General features: G+C 41.9%; 1 protein-coding gene across 4 annotated transcripts in view; it reads left to right on the forward strand.

Moving 5' to 3' along the window:
* ZMYM4 (zinc finger MYM-type containing 4) overlaps window positions 1–23,958 on the forward strand; it is a 710,031-nt gene that overhangs the window by 608,125 nt on the left and 77,948 nt on the right. For all 4 annotated transcript variants that reach the window (XM_053707062.1, XM_053707061.1, XM_053707064.1 and 1 more), the window contains 3 exons: window positions 10,711–10,862; window positions 10,985–11,096; window positions 11,187–11,435. In XM_053707062.1, coding sequence (XP_053563037.1) covers window positions 10,711–10,862; window positions 10,985–11,096; window positions 11,187–11,435 — 513 coding nt within the window. The remainder of the gene's footprint in view (window positions 1–10,710; window positions 10,863–10,984; window positions 11,097–11,186; window positions 11,436–23,958) is intronic.

The following is a 23,958-nucleotide window of genomic DNA, read 5'->3' on the forward strand; positions in this document are numbered from 1 at the left end:
AAAGTTTGGCATTAGATGATTCTCAGACAGTGGGAAATCAGGTTTTGCCATCTAGTTCTCCCCAAGTGTCACAACCAGTAACGCCCGCACAAGCGACGCTGAGTACTTCTAGTGCGTCTAATTCTTTCACCTTGCAAGATATGGCTTCAGTTATGAATACTACCCTCACAGAGGTTTTATCTAAGCTGCCTGGGTTGCAAGGGAAGCGCAGTAGCTCTGGGTTAAGAACAAATGCTGAGCCTTCTGACGCTTTAGTTGCCGTATACGATATTCCCTCACAATGTTCTGAGGTAGGGATGAGGGATTTGCTGTCTGAGGGAGAGATTTCTGATTCAGGAAAGATGTTCTCTCAGACAGATTCAGATATGACGGCATTTAAATTTAAGATAGAGCACTTCCGCTTATTGCTCAGGGAGGTTTTAGCTACTCTGGATGATTGTGACCCTATTGTAGTTCCAGAGAAATTGTGTAAAATGGAAAAATATTTAGAGGTTCCTGTTTACACGGATGTGTTTCCGGTCCCTAAGAGGATTTCGGACATTGTTACTAAGGAGTGGGATAAACCCGGTATTCCGTTCTGTCCCCCTCCTGTTTTTAAGAAAATGTTTCCCATTTCTGACACCATAAAGGACTATGGATAAAAAATTAGAGGGTCTCCTAAAGAAAATTTTTGTTCATCACGGTTTTCTTCTTCAACCTATAGCATGCATTGTTCCAGTAACCACTGCAGCTGCCTTTTGGTTTGAGGCTCTAGAAGAGGCTCTTCAGATGGAGACCCCACTAGATGATATTTTGGACAGAATTAAGGCTGTTAAGTTGGCTAATTCTTTTATTACAGACGCCGCTTTTCATCTTGCTAAATTAGCGGCTAAGAATTCAGGTTTTGCCATTTTAGCGCGTAGAGCGTTATGGCTTAAGTCCTGGTCAGCTGATTTGTCATCTAAATCTAAGCTTTTGTCCATCCCTTTCAAAGGTAAGACCCTATCCGGGCCTGCATTGAAAGAGATCATTTCAGACATTACTGGAGGGAAGGGTCATACCCTCCCTCAGGATAAGTCAAATAAGACAAGGACCAAACAAAATAATTTTCGTTCCTTTCGAAACTTCAAGAGTGGTCCCACTTCCTCTTCCTCTGCTGCAAAGCAAGAGGGGAACTTTGCTCAATCCAAGCCAACCTGGAGACCTAATCAGGCTTGGAACAAGGGTAAACAGGCCAAAAAGCCTGCTGCTGCCACTAAGTCAGCATGAAGGGGTAGCCCCCGATCCGCGACCGGATCTAGTAGGGGGCAGACTCTCGCTCTTTGCTCAGGCCTGGGCAAGAGACGTTCAGGAATCCTGGGCAGTAGAAATTGTAACCCAGGGATACCTTCTAGATTTCAAGGATTCCCCTCCAAGGGGGAGGTTCCATCTTTCTCAATTGTCTGTAAACCCGACAAAAAGAGAGGCATTCTTACGCTGTGTAGAAGACCTTTTTACCATGGGAGTGATCTGCCCAGTTCCAAAAGCAGAACAGGGGCAGGGGTTCTACTCCAATCTGTTTATAGTTCCCAAAACGGAGGGAACCTTCAGATCAATTCTGGATCTCAAGATCCTAAACTAATTCCTAAGAGTTCCATCTTTACAAGATGGAGACCATTCAAACTATCTTACTATTGATCCAGGAGGGTCAATATATGACCACCGTGGACTTAAAGGATGCGTATCTGCACATTCCTATCCACAAAGATCATCACCAGTTCCTCAGGTTCGCCTTTCTGGACAAGCATTATCAGTTTGTGGCTCTTCCTTTCGGGTTGGCAACAGCGCCGCAAATCTTTACGAAGGTGCTAGGGTCCCTTCTTGCGGTTCTAAGGCCACGGGGCATAGCAGTGGCGCCTTATCTAGACGACATTCTAATTCAAGCGTCGTCCTTCCAACTAGCCAAGTCTCACACAGACTTAGTGTTGGCCTTTCTAAGGTCTCACTGGGGGAAAGTGAATGTAAAAAAGAGTTATCTTTCCCCCCTCACAAGAATTTCATGTCTAGGGACTCTGATAGACTCGGTGGACATGAAAATATTTCTGACGGAGGTCAGGAAATCAAAGATTTTGTCCACCTACCGAGCTCTTCATTCCATTCCTCGGCCGTCAGTGGCTCAGTGTATGGAGGTAATTGGACTAATGGTAGCGGCATAGTTCCGTTTGCTCGCTTGCATCTCAGACCACTGCAACTATGCATGCTCAATAAGTGGAATGGGGATTATGTGGATTTATCTCCTCAGATAAATCTGGATCAAGAGACCAGAGACTCTCTTCTTTGGTGGTTGTCACAGGATCATCTGTCCCAGGGAATGTGTTTCCGCAGACCAGAATGGGTTATAGTGACGACAGACGCCAGTCTTCTGGGCTGGGGTGCAGTCTGGAATTCCCTGAAAGCTCAGGGTTTGTGGACTCGGGAGGAGGCTCTCCTACCGATAAATATTCTGGAATTAAGAGCGATATTCAATGCTCTCCAGGCATGGCCTCAGCTGGCTTCGGCCAGATTAATCAGGTTTCAGTCGGACAACATCACGACTGTGGCTTATATCAATCATCAGGGCGGAACAAAGAGTTCCTTAGCAATGATAGAGGTCTCAAGGATAATCCAATGGGCAGAGGCTCACTCTTGCCATCTGTCAGCGATCTATATCCCAGGTGTAGAGAACTGGGAGGCAGATTTTCTAAGTCGTCAGACTTTTCATCCGGGGGAGTGGGAACTCCATCCGGAGGTGTTTGCTCAGCTGGTTCGACTATGGGGCACACCAGAGTTGGATCTGATGGCGTCTCGTCAGAACGCCAAACTTCCTCTTTACGGCTCCAGGTCAAGGGATCCTCAGGCTGTACTGAAAGATGCTCTAGCAGTACCCTGATCGTTCAACCTGGCTTATGTGTTTCCACCTTTCCCTCTCCTTCCACGTCTGATTGCCAGAATTAAACAGGAGAGAGCATCTGTGATTTTGATAGCGCCTGCGTGGCTGCGCAGGACTTGGTATGCAGACCTGGTGGACATGTCATCCCTTCCACCATGGTCTCTGCCATTGAGACAGGACCTTCTGATTCAAGGTCCATTCAAGCATCCAAATCAAATTTCTCTGCAACTGACTGCTTGGAGATTGAAAGCTTGATTCTATAAAAACGGGGTTTCTCTGAGTCAGTCATAAATACCTTGATTCAGGCTCGAAAGCCTGTTACCAGGAAAATTTATCATAAGATATGGCGTAAATATCTTTTTTGGTGCAAATCCAAAGGCTTCTCCTGGAGTAAAATCAGGATTCCTAGGATTTTGTCTTTTCTCCAAGAGGGATTGGAGAAAGGATTATCAGCTAGTTCCCTAAAGGGACAGATATCTGCTCTGTCTATTTTGTTGCACAAGCATCTGGCAGATGTTCCAGACGTTCTGGCTTTTTGTCAGGCTTTAGTAAGAATTAAGCCTGTGTTTAAACCTATTGCTCCGCCATGGAGTCTAAATTTAGTTATTAGAGTTCTTCAGGGGGTTCCGTTTGAACCCATGCATTCCATAGATATTAAGCTTTTATATTGGAAAGTTTTGTCCCTAGTTGCTATCTCTTCAGCTCGAAGAGTTTCTGAACTATCTGCATTACAATGTGACTCTCCTTATCTTGTGTTCCATGCTGATAAGGTGGTCTTGCGTACCAAGCCTGGGTTCCTACCTAAGGTTGTTACTAACAGGAATATCAATCAAGAAATTGTTGTTCCTTCTCTTGTAAGAAGGAACATCTGTTGCACAACTTGGACATGGTTCGTGCTTTGAAATTTTATTTGCAGTCAACCAAAGATTTTCGTCAAACGTCTTCTTTGTTTGTTGTCTATTCTGGAAAGCGTAGGGGTCAAAAGGCTACGGCGACATCTCTTTCCTTTTGGCTGAAATGCATCATCCGTTTGTCTTATGAGACTGCTGGACAGCAGCCTCCTGAAAGGATTACAGCTCATTCTACTAGAGCGGTAGCTTCCACATGGGCTTTTAAAAATTATGCTTCTGTTGAACAGATTTGTAAGGTTGCGACTTGGTCGTCGCTTCATGCCTTTTCAAAATTTTATAAATTTGATACTTTTGCTTCTTCGGAGGCTGTTTTTGGGAGAGAGGTTTTGCAAGCAGTGGTGCCTTCCGTTTAGGTTCCTGTCTTGTCCCTCCCTTCATCCGTGTCCTAAAGCTTTGGTATTGGTATCCCACAAGTTAGGATGAATCCGTGGACTCAGTACATCATGCAAAAGAAAACAAAATTTATGCTTACCTGATAAATTTCTTTCTTTTGCGATGTACCGATCCACGGCCCGCCCTGTCTATTCAAGACAGACAGTATTTTTTTATGTAAACTTCAGTCACCTCTGCACCTTATAGTTTCTCCTTTTCTTCCTTGGCCTTCAGTCGAATGACTGGGGGGTGGAGTTAAGGGGGGAGCTATATAGACAGCTCTGTTGTGGTGCTCTCTTTGCTACTTCCTGTCAGGAAGGACAATATCCCACAAGTTAGGATGAATCCGTGGACTCGGTACATCGCAAAAGAAAGAAATTTATCAGGTAAGCATAAATTTAGTTTTTTCGCCCCTGAGGTTGATGATCTTAGCAGACGTTACTAAGATCCATTCTGGTTCCAACAGAGTTTCTGAAGGTAGTGCAAGAAAAATCTTCAGTGTGGAGAGCGGTGTCATGCTACAAGCAGCTTTGAGGTATGTTCAGTCTTTTATTTCTGAGGAGACTTGTTATATCAGAACTGGCTGACATTTTTCCCTGCAGGGGAAGGGGTAAGCAGTAGACATATAAGGATTATGAGTTACTGAACTTACTGGTGCATACATAATGATTACTATGGTTATGTAGCTTAATAGGGGCTTGACACTGGGAGAGGCAGCTGTGTTTTTACTATGTTTAACAAGGGCATAAAGAATGTGTGTGTTAAATCTTTTGGGGACCACATGGCTTATGAAAACGGCTTCCCATGCGGTTAGGGTGACTGTTGATGCGACGCCCATGGTGGGTGGGGCTTATTTTCGCACGCTTAGATGCGCAGTTTCTCCTTACTAGAAGGCAGCAGGCAGTAGCTCCGGTAGGGCCTAAAGTGGAAAATCAATCACCGGATCGTTGTTGATTCAATCTTCAGTACCCTGGGGGCAGGTAGGCGCCACAGGTGCAGGGGCTGTTATCGTTGTTTAAAGTTTTTTACAAGATAAAAAAAGGCTTTTTACAGGGTGGTTTAGCTTTGCTCAATTAGTGCAATAATTTTTGGCAAATTTGAACTTCTTAGTTTAATTGTTTAGTGAAAAAAATCGGTTTTGGTGCAGTACAGAAAAATTGTTGCGCTTTTATTATTTAAAGGCGCAGTACATTTTTTTCTAAAAATTATTTAAATCAATAATAAAGGTTAAAAAACGACTATTGTGGTTATTGCTAGTCTGTTTAACATGTCTGAACTTGAGGAAACTCCTTGTTCTATGTGTTTAGAAGCCATTGTGGAACCCCCTCTTACTTTGTCTACCTCTTGTACTGAAAGGGCCTTACAATGTAAAAAGCATATTTTATGTAAAGAAAGTGTGCCTAAGGATGATTCTCAGTCTGAAGAGAATCAGGATATGCTGTCTAATTCTCCCCAAGTGTCACAACCTTTAACGCCCACCCAAGTGACGCAGCGTTCCTCAAATGACTCTAATTCTTTTACTCTGCAGGATATGGCTGCAGTTATGTCAACTACCCTTACAGAGGTATTATCTAAGTTACCAGTGTTACAGGGTAAACGCAGTAGGACAGGAATTAATGTGAATACTGAATCCTCTGATGCTTTGTTGGCTATTTCCGATGTGCCGTCACAGGGATCTGAGTTGGGGGTCAGGGAAATTTTGTCTGAGGGAGAACTTTTGGGCCCGGGAAGTATGTTACCTCAAACAGATTCGGACGTCATGTCCTTTAAATTTTAAACTAGAACACCTCCGCCTGTTACTTCGGGAGGTCTTAGCGACTCTGGATGACTGTGACCCTATTATGGTACCACCAGAGAAATTGTGTAAAATGGACAAATATCTAGAAGTACCCGCTTACACTGATGTTTTTCCGGTTCCTAAGAGAATCTTAGATTATTAAGGAGTGGGACAGACCGGGTATAAGTTCTCTCCCCCTCCTAATTTTAAGAAAATGTATCCCATATCAGACACCATTCAGGACTCTTGGCAGACTGTCCCTAAGGTGGAGGGAGCTATATCTACCCTGGCTACGCGTACAACTATTCCTATTGAGGACTGCTGTGCTTTCAAAGACCCTATGGATAAAAAGTTAGAGGGTCTTCTAAAGAAGTTGTTTATTCATCAGGGTTTCCTTTTACAACCAATAGCCTTACTACTGCCACGGCTTTCTGGTTTGATGCCTTGGAAGAGTCTCTTAAAATTGAGACCCCCTTAGAGGATATTTTAGATAGAATTAAGGCTCTCAAGCTAGCTAATTCTTTTATCACAGATGCCGTCTTTCGGATTGCTAAGTTGGCGGGTAAAAATGCAGGATTTGCCATTTTAGTGCGTAGAGCGTTATGGTTAAAATCATGGTCTGCTGATTTGTCATCTAAGTCAAAGCTCTTGGCTATTCCTTTCAAGGGTTAGACCCTATTCGGGCCTGAGTTGAAGGAAATCATCTGACATTACTGGAGGTAAAGGTCACGCTCTACCTCAGGATAAGTCTGTTAAGATGAGAGGTAAACAAAATAATTTTCGTTCCTTTCGGAACTTTAAAGGAGTACCCTCTTCTTCGTCCACAAAGCAGGAAGGGAATTTTGCTCAGGCCAAGTCCGTCTGGAAACCCAACCAGGCTTGGAACAAGGGTAAAGAACCCAAGAAGCCCGCTGCTACTACCAAGACAGCATGAAGGGGCGGCCCCTGATCCGGGACCGGATCTAGTAGGGGGCAGGCTTTCTCTGTGCCCAGGCTTGGGCAAGAGATGTTCAGGACCTTTGGGCACTGGAAATTGTGACCCACGGGTATCATCTGGAATTCAAAGAATTTCTCCCAAGGGGGAGATTTCTTCTTTCACGATTGTCTGTAAACCAGATAAAAAGAGAGGCGTTCTTACGTTGTGTAAAAGACCTCTCTACTATGGGAGTAATTCGACCCGTTCCAAGACTGGAACAGGGGCAGGGGTTTTACTCAAATCTTTTCATGGTTTCCAAAAAAGAGGGAACTTTCAGACCCATTTTAGATCTCAAAAGTCTAAACAAGTTTCTCAGAGTCCCATCGTTCAAGATGGAGACTATCCGAACAATTTTACCAATGATCCAGGAGGGTCAATATATGACTACCGTGGACTTGAAGGATGCATACCTTCATATTCCTATTCACAAGGATCATCATCAGTACCTAAGGTTTGCCTTCCTGGACAAACATTTTCAGTTTGTGGCTCTTCCCTTCGGGTTCCGCACAGCACCCAGGATCTTCACGAAGGTTCTAGGGTCCCTTCTGGCGGTTCTCAGTGGCACCTTATCTGGACGATATCTCAATTCAGGCGTCGACTTATCTAACAAAGTCTCACACAGACACAGTGTTGTCCTTTCTGAGATCTCATGGTTGGAAAGTGAATCTAGAAAAGCGTTCACTAATTCCACAGACAAAGGTTCACTTCTTGGGAACTCTGATAGATTCTTTAGCAATGAAGATTTTTCTGACGGAGGTCAAAAAGTAAAAAATTCTGAATACTTGTCGAGCCCTTCAGTCCAGTCCTCGGCCATCAGTGGCTCAGTGTATGGAGGTAATTGGATTGATGGTTGTGGCAATGGACATCATTCCGTTTGCTTGGTTTCATCTCAGACCACTGCAACTGTGCATGCTCGGACAGTGGAATGGGGACTATACAAATTTATCTCCTCCGATAAATCTGGATCAAGAGACCAGAAACTCTCTTCTTTGGTGGTTGTCGCCGGATCATCTGTCCCAGGGGACGTGTTTCCGCAGACCCTCATGGGTGATTATGACAACGGACGCCAGTCTTCTGGGCTGGGGTGCAGTCTGGAATTCCCTGAAGGCTCAGGGTGTATGGACTCAGTTGGAGTCTCTACTTCCAATCAATATTCTGGAATTGAGAGCAATATTTAATGCGCTTCAGGCGTGGCCTCAGTTGGCTTCAGCCAAATTCATCAGATTCCTGTCGGACAACATGACGACTGTGGCTTACATCAATCATCAAGGAGGAACGAGGAGTTCCTTAGCGATGACAGAAGTATCCAAGATAATTTGATGGGCGGAGACCCACTCTTGTCATCTGTCAGCAATCTACATCCCAGGAGTGGACAACTGGGAAGCGGACTTTTTAAGCAGACAGGTCTTTCATCTGGGGGAGTGGGAACTCCATCCGGAGGTATTTGCCTCTCTGATTCTCCGATCGAGCAGACCGGAATTGGATCTGATGGCGTCTCGTCAGAATGCCAAGATACGGATCCAGGTCGAGGGATCCTCAGGCCGAACTAATAGATGCCTTGGCAGTGCTTTGGTCGTTCAACCTAGCTTATGTGTTTCCACCGTTTCCTCTCCTTCCCCGGGTGATTGCTCGGATCAAACAGGAGAGAGCTTCAGTAATTCTTATTGCGCCTTCATGGCCACGCAGGACTTGGTATGCATATCTAGTGGACATGTCCTCTCTGCCTCCGTGGAAACATCCAGTGAGACAGGACCTTCTCATTCAGGGTCTTTTCCAACATCCAAATCTAATTTCTCTGCAGCTGACTGCTTGGAGATTTAACGCTTGATTCTATCTAAGCGGGGATTCTCGGATGCAGTCATTGATACTTTGATTCAGGCACGTAAGCCTGTCACTAGAAAGATCTATCATAAGATATGGTGTAAATATCTTTTTGGTGTGAATCCAAGGGCTACTTATGGAGTAAGGTTAGGATTCCCAGGATTCTGTCTTTTCTCCAAGAAGGATTGGAGAAAGGGTTATCAGCGAGTTCCTTAAAGGGACAAATTTCTGCTTTGTCAATTTTGCTACACAAACGTTTGGCAGAGGTTCCAGACGTTCAGTCTTTTTGTCAGGCTTTAACCAGGATTAAGCCTGTGTTTAGACCAATTGCTCCACCCTGGAGTTTGAATTTAGTTCTTAAAGGGATACTAACCCCTCATTTTTTCTTTCATGATTCAGATAGAGCATGCAATTTTAAGCAACTTTTTAATTTACTCCTATTATCAATTTTTCTTTGTTCTCATGTTATCTTGATTTGAAAAAGCAGTAATAAAAGGTTAGGAGCCGGCCATTTTTTAGTTCAGCACCTTGGTAGAGCTGCTGATTGGTTTGCTACATTTAGCCACAAATCAGCAAGTGCTACCCATGTGCTGAACAAAAAATGGTCTGGCTCTAAAGCTTACAGTATTGCTTTTTCAAATCAAGATAGCATGAGAACAAAGAAAAATTTATAATGGGAGTAAATTAGAAAGGTGCTTAAAATCTCATGCTCTATCTGAATCATGAAATTAAAAAAATGGGTTTAGTATCCCTTTAATGTTCTTCAAGGGGTTCCGTTTGAACCCATGCATTCCATAGATATTAAGTTGTTATCTTGGAAAGTTTTATTTTTGGTTGCTATTTCTTCTGCTCGTAGAGTTTCTGAGCTTTCAGCGTTACAATGTGATTCGCCTTATCTTCCATTCTGATAAGGTGGTTTTATGTACCAAACCTGGTTTTCTTCCAAAGGTTGTTTCTAATAAGAATATTAATCAGGAAATCGTTGTTCCTTCATTATGTCCTAACCCTTCTTCTAAGAAGGAGCGTATGTTGCATAACCTGGACATGGTCCGTGCCTTGAAGTTTTACTTGCAGGCGACTAAGGATTTCCGTCAATCATCTTCATTATTCATTGTTTTTTCTGGAAAGCGTAGGGGTCAGAAAGCTACGGCTTACCTCTCTTTCTTTTTGGCTGAAGAGTATCATCCGTCAGGCGTATGAGACTGCTGGACAGCAGCCTCCTGAAAGAATTACGGCTCATTCTACTAGGGCTGTGGCTTCCTCATGGGCTTTTAAAAACGATGCTTCTGTTGAACAGATTTGCAAGGCTGCAACTTGGTCATCTCTTCACACTTTTTACAAATTTTACAAATTTGATACTTTTGCTTCTTCTGAGGCTGGTTTTGGGAGAAAGGTTCTTCAAGCAGTGGTGCCTTCTGTTTAGGTTCCTGTCTTGTCCCTCCTTTTCATCCGTGTCCTGTAGCTTTGGTATTGTATCCCACAAGTAAGGATGAAATCCGTGGACTCGTCCTATCTTGTAGAAGAAAAGTAAATTTATGCTTACCTGATAAATTAATTTCTTCTACGATATGACGAGTCCACGGCCCACCCTGTCATTTTTTTAAGACAGGTTTAGATTATATTATATTTTTTATAAACTTCAGTCACCTCTGCACTTTTGGCTTTTCCTTTCTCTTCCTAACTTCGGTCGAATGACTGGAGATGGAGGGAAGGGAGGAGCTATATATACAGCTCTGCTGTGGTGCTCTTTGCCACTTCCTGTTAGCAGGAGGTTAATATCCCACAAGTAAGGATGAAATCCGTGGACTCGTCGTATCATAGAAGAAATTAATTTATCAGGTAAGCATAAATTTACTTTTTTACCTTGAAAATCTACATAAATTTGTGTTGTTTTTTTTCTCTTCTCATCCTGACCTAAAAAACATAAAGTGACTCTCATTCAATTACTCTTCCTTCTTTGTTGTAGTCCGACCAGTAAAGTTGAAGGAAGACCTGCTGTCCTGCACATTTGGAGAATTGAGCTATGGCTTGTGTCAATTCATCCAGGATGTACGACGGCCTAATGGGGAGAAATACAGCGCGGACAGCATCCTGTACTTGTGCCTTGGAGTCCAGCAGGTAATGGACACATTTATATAAATATATTAAAAACAAATAACTGCAATTAATTTACACAACTGCTGCAATATGTTTTTATATAATATGTGTGTGTGTAACCTCTTTCTTTTTTCCTCTGTTAGTACCTTTTTGAAAATGGGAGGATAGATAATATCTTCACAGAACCCTATTCAAGATTCATGATAGAACTTACAAAACTGCTGAAAAACTGGCACCCAACCATACTATCCAACTGTAGGTTGAGCAGATGCATATATTTAGAAATTGAGTTTTTAGTACTGAAACATTAATCTCAGATGATTTTCTTTGTCATGGTTTTCTCAGGTTACATGTTTTCGAGGATTGAAGAGGAGCACCTTTGGGAGTGTAAGCAGCTTGGGGCCTATTCACCTATCATTCTTCTCAATACTCTTCTCTTCTTCACCACCAAATACTTTCAGTTGAAGTCTGTGAGTGAACACCAGCAACTCTCCTTTGCTTACGTCATGAGGCGCTCCAAAACACTCAAATACAATACCAAGACCACTTATCTGCGATTTTTGCCGCCTTACCAGAAGTCAGACCTTGAGCATGGTGGGTGCTATATGTAATTCTTTATTACGAAACATAACCTAAATATTTACTTTTTCTTTCATGGATTTTGTTAGTTTCGTATAATATGTTGATGATTTATTTGTATGTGACTCCATGTATGAGTTTTCTAAAGGTTGTCTTTAAATTTAGCCTACAGTGTATTCTCAGCCACCTCCAAAATGGGCAGAGTCCCTTCACCATTCAGCAGTAATGTTGTATGTACATATGTATTGCAGGGTGTATTATATTTAAATTTCTAGTTTCTCACATTTTCTATCATGAAGCTTAATTTCATTACTGTTGGTTAATAATTTCTCCCCAGACTTTTTGAAGTTGTATAGAGGTATTAATGCTCTGATACAAGTGTAGATTTATTAAATTAATGAGTTAACTTATTGGAGAAGATTAATACTGAAATATTCATATCAATCATTGCTACTTAAAATTCTACTGTCTACTGCATATGGGTCAATTATTGCATGCCTTGCCTTGAGCATCGGGTGGATTCCTGCACTGATGGCCTGTCTTGCTGTTTGATCCCTTTTAATGGAATATTTGCAGAAATACATATTTTTTTCTGTTCAAATAAGGTTAAGTGTCGATGGAAATGCTTCCATTCTCATCAATGGGGCATGGACAATGAGACTGAATACTACAAAGAAATATGAATAAGAAGACTTCCAACGTCCCTCATGCAGTTTGACAGAATTTTAACATTTAGGAATATGGCCAATGGGCTGTTGTTGGTACAACATCTTCCAGATATGACTACTGATTGAAACAGGTTTTGCAGCAGAGCCACCATAAATAGCTTCTGGGCAGCAGCACAAAGAGCACTGGTATGCTGGTTTAAGTAACGGCCTCGTGTTCATTAGAGTAGGCATGACGTTAACTGTTTCCATGCACTAGGTACAAAATATAATGTGCGTTTTTTTTGTTTGTTTTTTCCTCTGTGGACCTGAATCCACCAGGTATAATAAAAACTCTTAGTAGTATAATTGTAGTTAGCAGGGGCGGAACTACCAACAGTGCAACAGGTGCAGTGGCACAAGGGCTGGGGGGCCCATAGCAGCCACTCTATACATAGACGTGTGCAAAATGTGTACCATCCTAATGCAGGAGAACCTAGTGTAGGTTGCAGGTCTGTCTTATCTATCCTCAAAATCAATGTACAGAGCAGCATGTATATTATTACTATTGTTTACTACTGAGTTATCTTTGAAGGGCCCCAAAAAATGTATTAGAGCCTTCTTTTGAGTAGGTCTTCTACTAGTAGTTAGACTATTAAAACTTACATGAAAAGTGATTCACTTACTATCATTTATAAGAGTATGTATCTCAAGGTTCTTGCATCGTTATTTGTATGGTTTTTGGTCTAAAAGGAAATCATCCACTATTTCAGATTCTGACTAACAGGGCAATAGTGGTACCTTGAAAATGCACCAAAGTGGTCAAGTATAAAAAACCTGCAGTGCTCTTTTTGGGAGTGGAGAGTTGCGGGGCTCACAGCAGTATCTTTTTAATGACACGGTGAGTCCACGTATCATCTCTAATTACTATTGGGAATATCACTCCTGGCAAACAGGAGGAGGCAAAGAGCACCACAGCAAAGCTATTAAATATCACCTCCCTTCCCTCCAACCCCAGCCATTCTCTTTGCCTACGTTAAAAGCAAGGAGGTGGTAAAGTTTAGGTGTCTGAAAGAAGATTCTTCAATCAAGATTTTATTATTTTGAATCAGCGCAGGTTTGTTCTGCTCCTTCCTGTGGTTTAGCCATAGTCCATGTCAGTCTCTTCAGTAGAGCAGTGGTGACTTTTAAGCAATTAGGAACTTGTGGGGTATAATACTCACTGCGCTTCCCAAATAGTTGTTGCTTCCCTATCCTGAAAGCCTGATTAGGATTATCCAGTCTTTCCTAATTTTCCCACTGGTCCGTGTGAGGGAGATGACCTCTCATACCATGTGAGCTGCCCTGCTGCCGGGCAGATGGATCTTCAGGTAAGTGCCTAGTTTTATTTTCTTATGGAGAATATGGCACTTTATCAGTTTTCTGTTTTTGGGAGGTTAAGCACTAATAATCCTATTGGGGGTTAATAGGATTTTAGTAGCCAGTGTGTGCAGGCACTGGGAACGTACAATCTTTTGGAGAGACTCAGTGTGTTTTTTTTTACTGTGTGCAACGGCTCTGGAGGCTCAGATTTAGTTAATTGTTCCGGTTTCATTCCGGACTTTGTGGGACAGAGGCAGTGTGTTTTTTACTGTGTGCAGCGGCTCTAGCATTTGATAGTAATGGCGGCCGGTTTCTTTTCTGGTTGAGAACGCCCACGAATAGTGTTGCGCGCCTTTCCGTAGCACTTCCTGTTCATTCCGGTCCGGAGTAGTATTTTTTCTGCGTCTCTAATTAGGGAAGAGTGTTTATATCGTAGCCATTCTGAACAGCTAGATTTTGAGTCCGGATCATAGTCAGAGTTTAATCCGGTTCACAGGAGGACAGGTAGGCACCTCAGCAAGGAGTGCTGAGGTGAGGGGGCTGTCTGAGGATTATAGTGAACTGTTTTTTGTGGTAATTAAAGAATTAAGGAAAATTCTCTTTCTTCATAAATGGAAAGAGTCCACAGCTGCATTCATTTTTTTTTGGAAAATCAGAACCTGGCCACCAGGTGGAGGCAAAGACACCCCACCCAAAGGCTTTAATACTCCTCCCACTTCCCTCATCCCACAGCCATTCTTTGCCTTTCGTCCCAGGAGGTTGGCAGAGAAGTGTCAGAATTTATTTTGTCTCTTATGGAGGGTAGTACTCTTCGACATGGGGACTGGAGTTTTAAGTAATCCCATCAGTCTCTCAGTGAGGGCTTGGATGAAAGTTAGAGTCCAGAGATTTAGGAAGAGTCTTTATGTGAAACCATCCCGACTCATGTTAACAGCTCCTCAAGCAATCGGCGTTGTCGTACTTCGCTCTGCTGCCTGCTTTCTTCTCTCAAGTCCATGGTGGAGACGATGCTACTATCTGTCACACTTGAAGTGCCGTGTTCCTGTTCCACGGCGTAGATTCCGGTAAAAATCGCCTTGGTGGACTCTAGACCACTTGTGCGACTCTGTCATCCTTTAGTTCCCTTTGGAGTGTCTTCTTCCCTTTTTGGGTTGGTATTTCAGAGTGGGACTTGTTCCCAGTTTCCGAGTGAGTCCGGTTATGTTCCTTGGAAGGTTCCCTGGAATGATCTGGGACTCAGGCTTATAGTTTTTACTCAGGCCTATAGTTTTGTTGTGGATTTTCCGGATGTCCGGCAGACTTACAATCCTGGGGTTGGTTCGGTGCGATCCAGTTTTTCTAGGGTACACAGGCTATGACCTTCGGTCTAGAAGGCTTGACTAGGATTTCTGTGCCATTTGTATGAGGTGTGCTCTTCTTCCTTTTTGGGAAGTTTCTCGATGTTCATCTATGACATCTAGATTATTTAATTTTGAATTGTTTCCTCAGCCTACGGCTTCATGGCTTATGGCTTGTGCGCTGTTCCTTCTGTACTCTCCCCTCCGGGGGGGTTGTTTGTCGTCCTTATGGGGGTGGGGGTTTCCTCTCTCGGGAGGTTGGTGGTCCTGTCCTGTGTACAGGTTGAACGGTAGATTTTTATCCTCTAGAGGAGAGCCTCCATTTTTCTGGGGTTCTGTTTCCTCTGGGGTGATGATGTCTCAATGTTCGAGACTGTCATGGAGTGTCGTGCTGGGGCTTCTGAGGCTCTATTGCATTTTCTCTGTTCCTCTCCTATGGATTCTCTTGGACTTCCTATTGTTCGAGTTCTTGGGTTTGCACCTGAGTTCCGTTGGGTGGCTGAGTCCATTTTTTTTCGTCCCCTTTTGGGGGTTTTCTGTTCCCCTGTCCTTCAGACCTAATAGCCATCTGTAGAGGCCTGTGGGTTACTTGCTGCATAGCAAGCGGGAGGTTGCAGTTTGAACTCAGTCGCAACCGTTTGCGCTTTATCAGTGTGTTGGCAGATTTTTACCAAGTCTCTATGTTCGCCTTTGGGCCCTTGTGGTACGGTGAGCCTTTTTGAGGTTTCTGTGTTTCTCCATGTTCAGGATATGGAGTGGGGCTGGCGGATTTTTGGTTACTCCTGAGCTGGATCTACTGTTTAGTGGATGTTCTTCAGTCGGTGGTAGGGTTTGTGACCTATCATCTGCTGTTCTTACTTGCATGCAAGTAGTTTACTACTGGAGTCATCCTGGTATGACTATAGTGTCTGATGTTGACCCAGGGGCTTGCCTTCTGGGTTTTGCTGCACATATATCGCTTCTGAAGAGTTCAGTATTTTCAGTTCCTTGAGGACTCTGTCTTCAGTCTTCTTTAGGGTACGGTTACACTATCTTGTGGAGAAGTTCTTCTCTGTGTCGGATTCCTGGTTTTAAACTTGTGGTTTCTGTACATTTGGGATCTGGGCTTTGCCTCCCCTTGATCTCGCATCTGGCTTCGGTCTTTGCGAGTTTGGCTTGGTTCTTGATGTTTTCCTTTTTTGGAAATTGTTGTACCCTTTTTGGTGTTTTCGGGATTCCTTGCTTATCCCCCCCATCTCTTCCCTTTTGAGGTGTTTGTGTTTGCTGATCTCCTTCTCTGGTAAGAGGTGTATTGTTGAGGACCGCTTTCTGAGCAATGGTGTCTCCTGGAGGCATGCAGGCTCAGCTGTGTTCTTCTGCGGTCCTGGTGCCCTCAGAATGGGCCGCCTTTTATACCCTCCCGTTTGTGCATTCAATATCTTCTATAGCTTGGGTATGTTTTCCCAAAAGTAATGAATGCAGCTGTGGACTCTTTCCATATATGAAGAAAAACATAAATTATGCTTACCTGATAATTTTCTTTTTCTTCAGATAGAAAGAGTCCACAGCTCCCCGCCCATTTTTTTTTTTGGGGGGGGGGCATCTGTTATTCTTCTGGCACATTTTCACCCTGGTATTTCTTCTACTGTTCCTTGTTCCTGTGGTTCCTTGTTCCTGGGGGATAAGGGAAGTGGGAGGAGTATTTAAGCCTTTGGCTGGGGTGTCTTTGCCGCCTCCTGGTGGCCAGGTTCTTAGTTCCCAAAAGTAATGAATGCAGCTGTGGACTGTTTCCATCTGAAGAAAAGAAAATTATCAGGTAAGCATAATTTTATACACAAAGATTGAGGATAGGAAAAGAAAACCTAGTCCTCACAAAAGACTACACAAATCAGCATTCAGTGGGTTAGGAGATTAAATGCATAAAATTGTTTGACTTAGGAACTGGACGAAAAATAGTCTCTTTATGAACAAGGGGAGTGCAATTAAAACATAACTTTTATTATATACAAAAATGAAGATCATAAAACTGGAAAACTTTATTAAAAAACACACTTAGGATTTCTCATGTAATATTGTACAAGTTGGTAGTAATTGTTACTATTGTGCATAATGGGTTAGGTCCCACCAGTTGGACCTACGTAACAATATGTATAGAATATTGGTATCAAACAACCTTGACTATCTCAGTAGGTGTACCTACTTAGAGAAACATATAATCTTAAATAGCTGAATTCAAATGTGACTGTTGTCTGTATATTACCAGAAAGTGATCTCTTAAAGATTTGCTAAGCACCAGCCACTTTGAAGGCCCCAAAACAACAAGTGCTTTCACACACGGTTCCTTTAAACGTGCACCTTCATGTTAAAATTACACCAAATAAAGGATAGGTTCAACAAATGTCACAAAATTAACGCCCACATCAACTGCCAGACAGAGGGAGTCATTTATGCATGTAAAAAAAAAATCTGGCATGACAAAGAAAGATACATGTACGTCTACAAGAACATCTGAGAAATATAAAAAATTCCCCCAAAGATCTCAAAGCAGGCAAACAACTTACCTCAGTAGCCAGGCATTTTTATTATATCCACAACTCAAAACAGTGTGACATAAAATGCTATGGCATTCAGAAACTCAAACTAGGAATAAGAGGAGGTGACTTAGAAAAATCTTTATTAAAAGAAGAAAGTAGAAAGTAGATGGATTTTCCTACTTAATACAGCATGGCTTAAATGAACAAAACAATTATTCTCACTTCATTTAACTAGACAACAAAATAAACTGTATTGAAATACAACATTGAGTGAAGTCTACTGACTAATAGTTTATCCATTCTTTTAATTTATTTCAGCATATACCACTATTGGTAATAATATCTTGACTGTTCTATAATTTGTTCTATAACATAAGATACAGTACATAATAGACCCAGAATTGGGTCTTGTTTATCATCTAGAAAATGTATCACTTTCTCTATTCACATTTCATCAAGTACTAATTTGTATTTCTCATTTGTTATATTTTATTTTTTATGTGGTAGTTTGTTATTTTTATTTATATTTATTTCTCTTGTTAAGTGTATCCAGTCCACGGATCATCCATTACTTATGGAATATATTCTCCTTCCCAACAGGAAGTTGCAAGAGTCCACCCACAGCAAAGCTGCTATATAGCTCCTCCCCTAACTGCCATATTCAGTCATTCTCTTGCAAGCCTCAACATAGATAGGAGGTCGTGAGAGTCTGTGGTGATTTATACTTAGTTTATTCTTCAATCAAAAGTTTGTTATTTTTAAATGGCACCGGAGTGTGCTGTTTATCTCAGGCAGTATTTGGAAGAAGAATCTGCCTGCGTTTTTCTATGATCTTAGCAGACGTAACTGAGATCCATTTGCTGTTCTCACACATTCTGAGGAGTGAGGTACTTCAGAGGGGGAATGGCGTGCAGGTTTTCCTGCAGATAAGGTATGTGCAGTAAAATATTTTTCTAGGAATGGAATTGACTAAGAAAATACTGCTGATACCGAAGTAATGTAAGTAAAGCCTTAAATGCAGCGATAGCGACTGGTATCAGGCTTATTAATAGAGATACATACTCTTATAAAAATGTGTTTTAAAACGTTTGCTGGCATGTTTAATCGTTTTTTAACGTACATTGGTGATAACACTGTAATGTTGGTATAGCTTTAAATGCAGTAAAAGCGACTGGTATCAGGCTTATTAATAGAGATACATACTCTTGTAAAAATGTGTTTTAAAACGTTTGCTGGCATGTTTAATCGTTTTTTAACATATGTTTGGTGATAAAACTTATTGGGGCCTAAGTTTTTTCCACATGGCTGGCTTAAATTTTGCATAGAAACAGTTAACTGAAGCTTCCCACTGTTGTAATATGAGTGGGAGGGGCCTAATTTAGCGCTTTTTTGCGCAGTTAAAATTACAAAATGAATTATCCAGATTCCCTCAGCAGTCCCATGAATACTACAGGACATTTCTAAAGGGCTAAAAGGACTTCCAAAATCGTTTTTAGGGAAGGTAATCCACAGCTCTGCTGTGGCAGTTTTTGTTGTGTCTGTTTTTAAAAAAACGTCTATGTCGGGTTTTTTTTATCTGTTTTTTGGCATTAAGGGGTTAATCATCCATTTGCAAGTGGGTGCAATGCTCTGTTACCTTATTACATGTACTGTAAAAATTTCGTTTGTTTTACTGCCTTTTTTCACTGTTTTTCAAATTTTGACAAAATTTGTTTCTCTTAAAGGCACAGTAACGTTTTATATATTTGCTTGTTAACTTGATTTAAAGTGTTTTCCAAGCTTATTAGTCTAATTATTAGTCTGTTCTAACATGTCTGACATAGAGGAAGCTCTGTGTTCATTATGTTTTAAGGCCATGGTGGAACCCCATCTTAGAATGTGTACCAGATGTACTGATTTCATGTTAAACAATAAAGATCATTTTTTGTCTTTAAAAACATTATCACCAGAGGATTCTGTCGTGGGGGTAGTTATGCCGACTAACTCTCCCCACGTGTCAGACCTTTTGACTCCCGCTTTAGGGACTCACGCTCAAATGGCGCCAAGTACATCAAGGGCACCCATAGCGTTTATTTTACAAGACATGGCAAAGGTGGTGAATAATACTCTGGCAGCAGTATTAGTCAGACTACCTGAAATTAAAGGAAAGCAGATAGCTCTGGGGGTAGATACAGAGCATACAGACGCTTTAAGAACCATGTATGATACTACCTCACAATATGCTTAGTCTGTGGGTGATATTTTTTATTTTTATTTTTGACTCAGGGAAGATGATTTAACCTGATTCTGATATTTCTACATTTAAAATTTATGCTTGAGAACCTCCACTTGATGCTCAGGGAGGCTTTGGCTGCTCTGAATGAATATGTACAATCGCAGGGCCATGGAAATTGTGTAGACTGGATAAATAATATGCAGTGCCGGTGTGTACTGATGTTTTTCCAATACCTAAAGAGGTTTACTAAAAAAAAAATTTTAATAAGGCATGGGATAGACCAGGTGTGCCGTTCTCTTCCCCTCCTATTTTTTAGAAGAATGTTTTCTAATAGTTACCACCACGGGACTTCTGGCAGACAGTTCCTAAGGTGGAGAGAAGAGTTTCTACTCTAGCTAAGCGTACCACTACCTTTGGCGAGGACAGTTGTGCTTTTTAGATCCAATGGATAAAAAATGTTTATTCAACAGGGTTTTATCCTGCAGCCCCTTGCATACATTGCTTCTGTCACTGCTGCTGCGGCGTTCTGGGTGGAGTCTCTTGATGAGGCTTTACAGTTAGCGACTCCATTGGATGAATATATTTGACAAGCTTATGCTAGCCAATTCCTTTGTTTTCTGATGCCTTTGTTCATTTGACTAGACTAACGGCTAAGAATTCTGTTTTTTACTATACTGGCGCGGAGAGCGCTATGGCTTATATCATGGTCAGCTGTCGTGACTTTAATAAATAAGCTACTTAACTTCCCGTCAAGGGGCAGACCCTATTCGGGCCTGGTTTGAAGGAGATTATTGCTTATATCACTGGAGGAAAAGGTCATGCCCTTCCTCAGGATAGGAATCAAGGGCCAAAAAAGGTCTAATTTTCGTGCCTTTTAAAACTTCAGGGCAGGTGTGGCATCCACTTCCTCTAAGGCAAAACAAGAGGGAATTTTTGCTCAGTCCAAGGCGGTCTGGAGACAATTGGACCTGGAACAAAGATAAGCAGGCCAAGGAGCCTGCTGCTGCCTCTAAGGCAGCATGAAGGAACGGACCCCTATCCGGTAACGGATCCTATAGAGGGCAGACTTTCATTCTTCGCCCGGGCGTGGGCAATAGATGCCCAGGATCCCTAGGCATTGGAATTTATTTGCCAGAGATATCTTCTGGATTTCAAAGATTCCCCCCCCCAAAAAAAAGGGGAGATTTCGCCTTTCACAATTATCTGCAAACCAGATAAAGAAGGAGGCATTCTTACATTGTGTACGAGATCCATCCAGTTCCAAGAGAGGAACAGGGACAGAGTTTTTACTCAAATCTGTTTGTGGTTCCCAAGGTGAGGGAACCTTCAGACCTATTTTGGATCTAAAGATCTTAAACAAATTCCTCAGAATTCCGTCATTTAAGATGGAAACTATTCGTACCATCTTAACTATGATCCAGGAGAGTCAATAGAGGACTACAATGGATTTGAAGGATGCTTATCCTCACATTGTGATGCATAAAGATCACCTTCGTTTTTCAGGTTTGCCTTTCTAGACAGGCATTACCAGTTTGTAGCTCTTTCCTTTGGGATATCTACAGCCCCAAGAATCTTTATGGAGGTTCTGGGGTCGCTTTGGCGGTCCTTAGGCCGCGGGGCATAGAAGTGGCCCCTTAGTTAGACGACATCCTGATACAGGCGTCAAACATCCAAATTGCCAAGTCTCATACGGACGTAGTACTGGCATTTCTGAGATCATATGGGTGGAAAGTGAACAAGGAAAGAGTTCTCTATCCCCAATCTCAAGGGTTTCCCTCCTAGGGACTCTGATAGATTCTGTAGAAATGAAAATTTACCTGACGGAGTCCAGGTTGTCAAAGTTTCTAAATTTCTGCCGTGTTTTTCATCCCATCCGCTCCCTTCGGTGGCTCAGTACACGAATGAAATCGGCTTAATAGGTAGCGGCAAGGGACATAGTACCGTTTGCACGTCTACATTTCAGACCGCTGCAACTATGCATGCTCAGTCAGAGGAACGGGGATTACACAGATTTGTCCCCCTGTTGATCCTGGACCAAGAGACCAGAGATTCTCTTCTTTGGTGACTATGTCTGGTCCATCTGTCCAAGGGTATGACCTTCCGCAGGTCAGATGGGACAATTGTTACAATGGATGCCAGCCTTTAAGGTTGGGATGCAGTCTGGAACTCCCGGAAGGCTCAGGGATAGTGGACTTAGGAGGAGACCCTCCTTCTAATAACTATTCTGGGAGTGATATTCCATGCTCTTCAGACTTGGCCTCAGTTAGCAACTCTGAGGTACATCATACTCAGTCGGACAATATACACAACTGTGGCTTACATCAGCCATCAAGGGGGAACAGAAGTTCCCTAGTGATGTTAGAAGTCTTACAATAATTCACTGGACAGAGACTCACTCTTGTCTATCAGCTATCCATATCCCAGGTGTTGAGAACTGGGAGGTAGATTTTCTAAGTCATCAGACTTTTCTTCCGGGGGAGTGGGATTTCCTCCGGAGGTCAAGACCAAGCAGGAGCGGGCTTTGGTGTTTTTGACAGCGCCTGCGTAGCCACGCAGGACATGGTATGCAGATCTGTTGGACATGTCATCCTTTCCATCACGGTCTCTGCTTCTGAGACAGGTCCCTCTACCTCAGGGTCCTTTCAACCATCTAAATAGAATCAATCTGAGATGGACTGCCTGGAGACTGAACGCTTGATGTTATCAAAGCATGGCTTCTCCGAGTCAGTCATTGATACCTTAAATACAGACATGAAAGCCTGTCTCTAGGAAAATTGAACATAGATATGGTGTAAATATCTGATTGTTATGAATCCAAGGGTTACTCATGGAGTAAAGCCTGGATTCCCAGGATATTATCTTTTGTCCAAGATGTTTTTGAGAAAAGGGTTGTCAGCTAATTCCTTAAAAGGGACAGATTTTTACTCTGTCTATTTTTTTGCACCAGCGTCTGGCAGGTATTCTAGACGTTCAGGCATTTGGTCAGGCTTTGGTTAGATCCAAGCCTGTGTTTAAAACTGTTGCTCCACCATGGAGCTTAAACCTGGTTCTTAAGGCTCTTCAAGAAGTTCCGTTGGAACCTTTTTTGTTCCATAGATATCAATCTTTATCTTGGAAAGTTCCTTTTGGGTAGCTATTTCCTCGACTCGTAGAGTCTCCAAGTTATCTGTGTTACAATGTGATTCTCCTTATCTGGTCCTTCGTACGTATAAGGTAGTCCTGCGTACCAACCTGGGTTTTTTCCTAAGGTGGTATCTAACAAGAACATCACTCAAGAGATAGTTGTTCCATGCTTGTATCCTAATCCTTCCTCAAAGAAGGAACGTCTATTACACAATATTGGACGTGGTTTGTGCTTTAAAGTTTTACTTACAAGTTACTACAGTTTTCATCAAACGTTCACCTTGTTTGTTGTCTATTCTGGACAGAGGAGAGGTCAAAAGACTTCAGCAGCCTCTCTGTCTTTTTGGTTAAAAAGCATAATTCATTTAGCTTATGAGACTGCTGGAGAGCAGCCTCCTGAAGGGATTGCAGCTCATTCTACTAGAGCTGTGGTTTTCACTTGGGCCTTTTTTAAATGTGGCTTCTGTTGAACAGATTTACAAGACGGAGTCTTGGTCTGCGCTTCATACTTTTTCAAATTTAACAAATTTGATACCTTGCTTCTTCTGAGGCTATTTTTGGGAGAAAGGGGTTTTTTTACAGGCAGTGGTAACTTCCGTTTAAGTACCTGCCTTGTCCCTCCCATCATCCGTGTACTTTAGCTTTGGTATTGGTATTCCATAAGTAATGGATGATCCGTGGACTGGATACACTTAACAAGAGAAAACATAATTTATGCTTACCTGATAAATTTATTTCTCTTGTAGTGTATCCAGTCCACGGCCCGCCCTGTCACTTTAAGGCAGGTAATTTTTTCATTTGAACTACAGTCACCACTGCACCCTATGGTTTTTCCTTTCTCTGCATGTTTTCGGTCGAATGACTGAATATGGCAGTTAGGGGAGGAGCTATATAGCAGCTTTGCTGTGGGTGGACTCTTGCAACTTCCTGTTGGGAAGGAGAATATATTCCATAAGTAATGGATGATCCGTGGACTGGATACACTACAAGAGAAATAAATTTATCAGGTAAGCATAAATTATGTTTTTTATTTTTTATATTTATTTTTTAAAATATTTTTTTTGTATTAATATTTATTTTTAGGCAGCACTGATTAGAATAATAATACACTATGTATATATATATATATATATATATATATATATATATATATATATATATATATATATATATATATATATATATTAGATTCACATTTGCTAAGTTGACACATTTAGGCACTAACTAACAGTAGAAGCTGTAAATTTATTCTTTATAGTATAAGATTCTTTAATATAACACGGTGGTTTAGTAACATGGTATAATATCTCCCAAAATTTATATGAAAGGGAAGATAATAAACAC

This window comes from Bombina bombina, chromosome 3 (genome assembly GCF_027579735.1).
Source record: "Bombina bombina isolate aBomBom1 chromosome 3, aBomBom1.pri, whole genome shotgun sequence".
In the NCBI taxonomy this organism is placed as follows: Eukaryota; Metazoa; Chordata; class Amphibia; order Anura; family Bombinatoridae; genus Bombina; species Bombina bombina.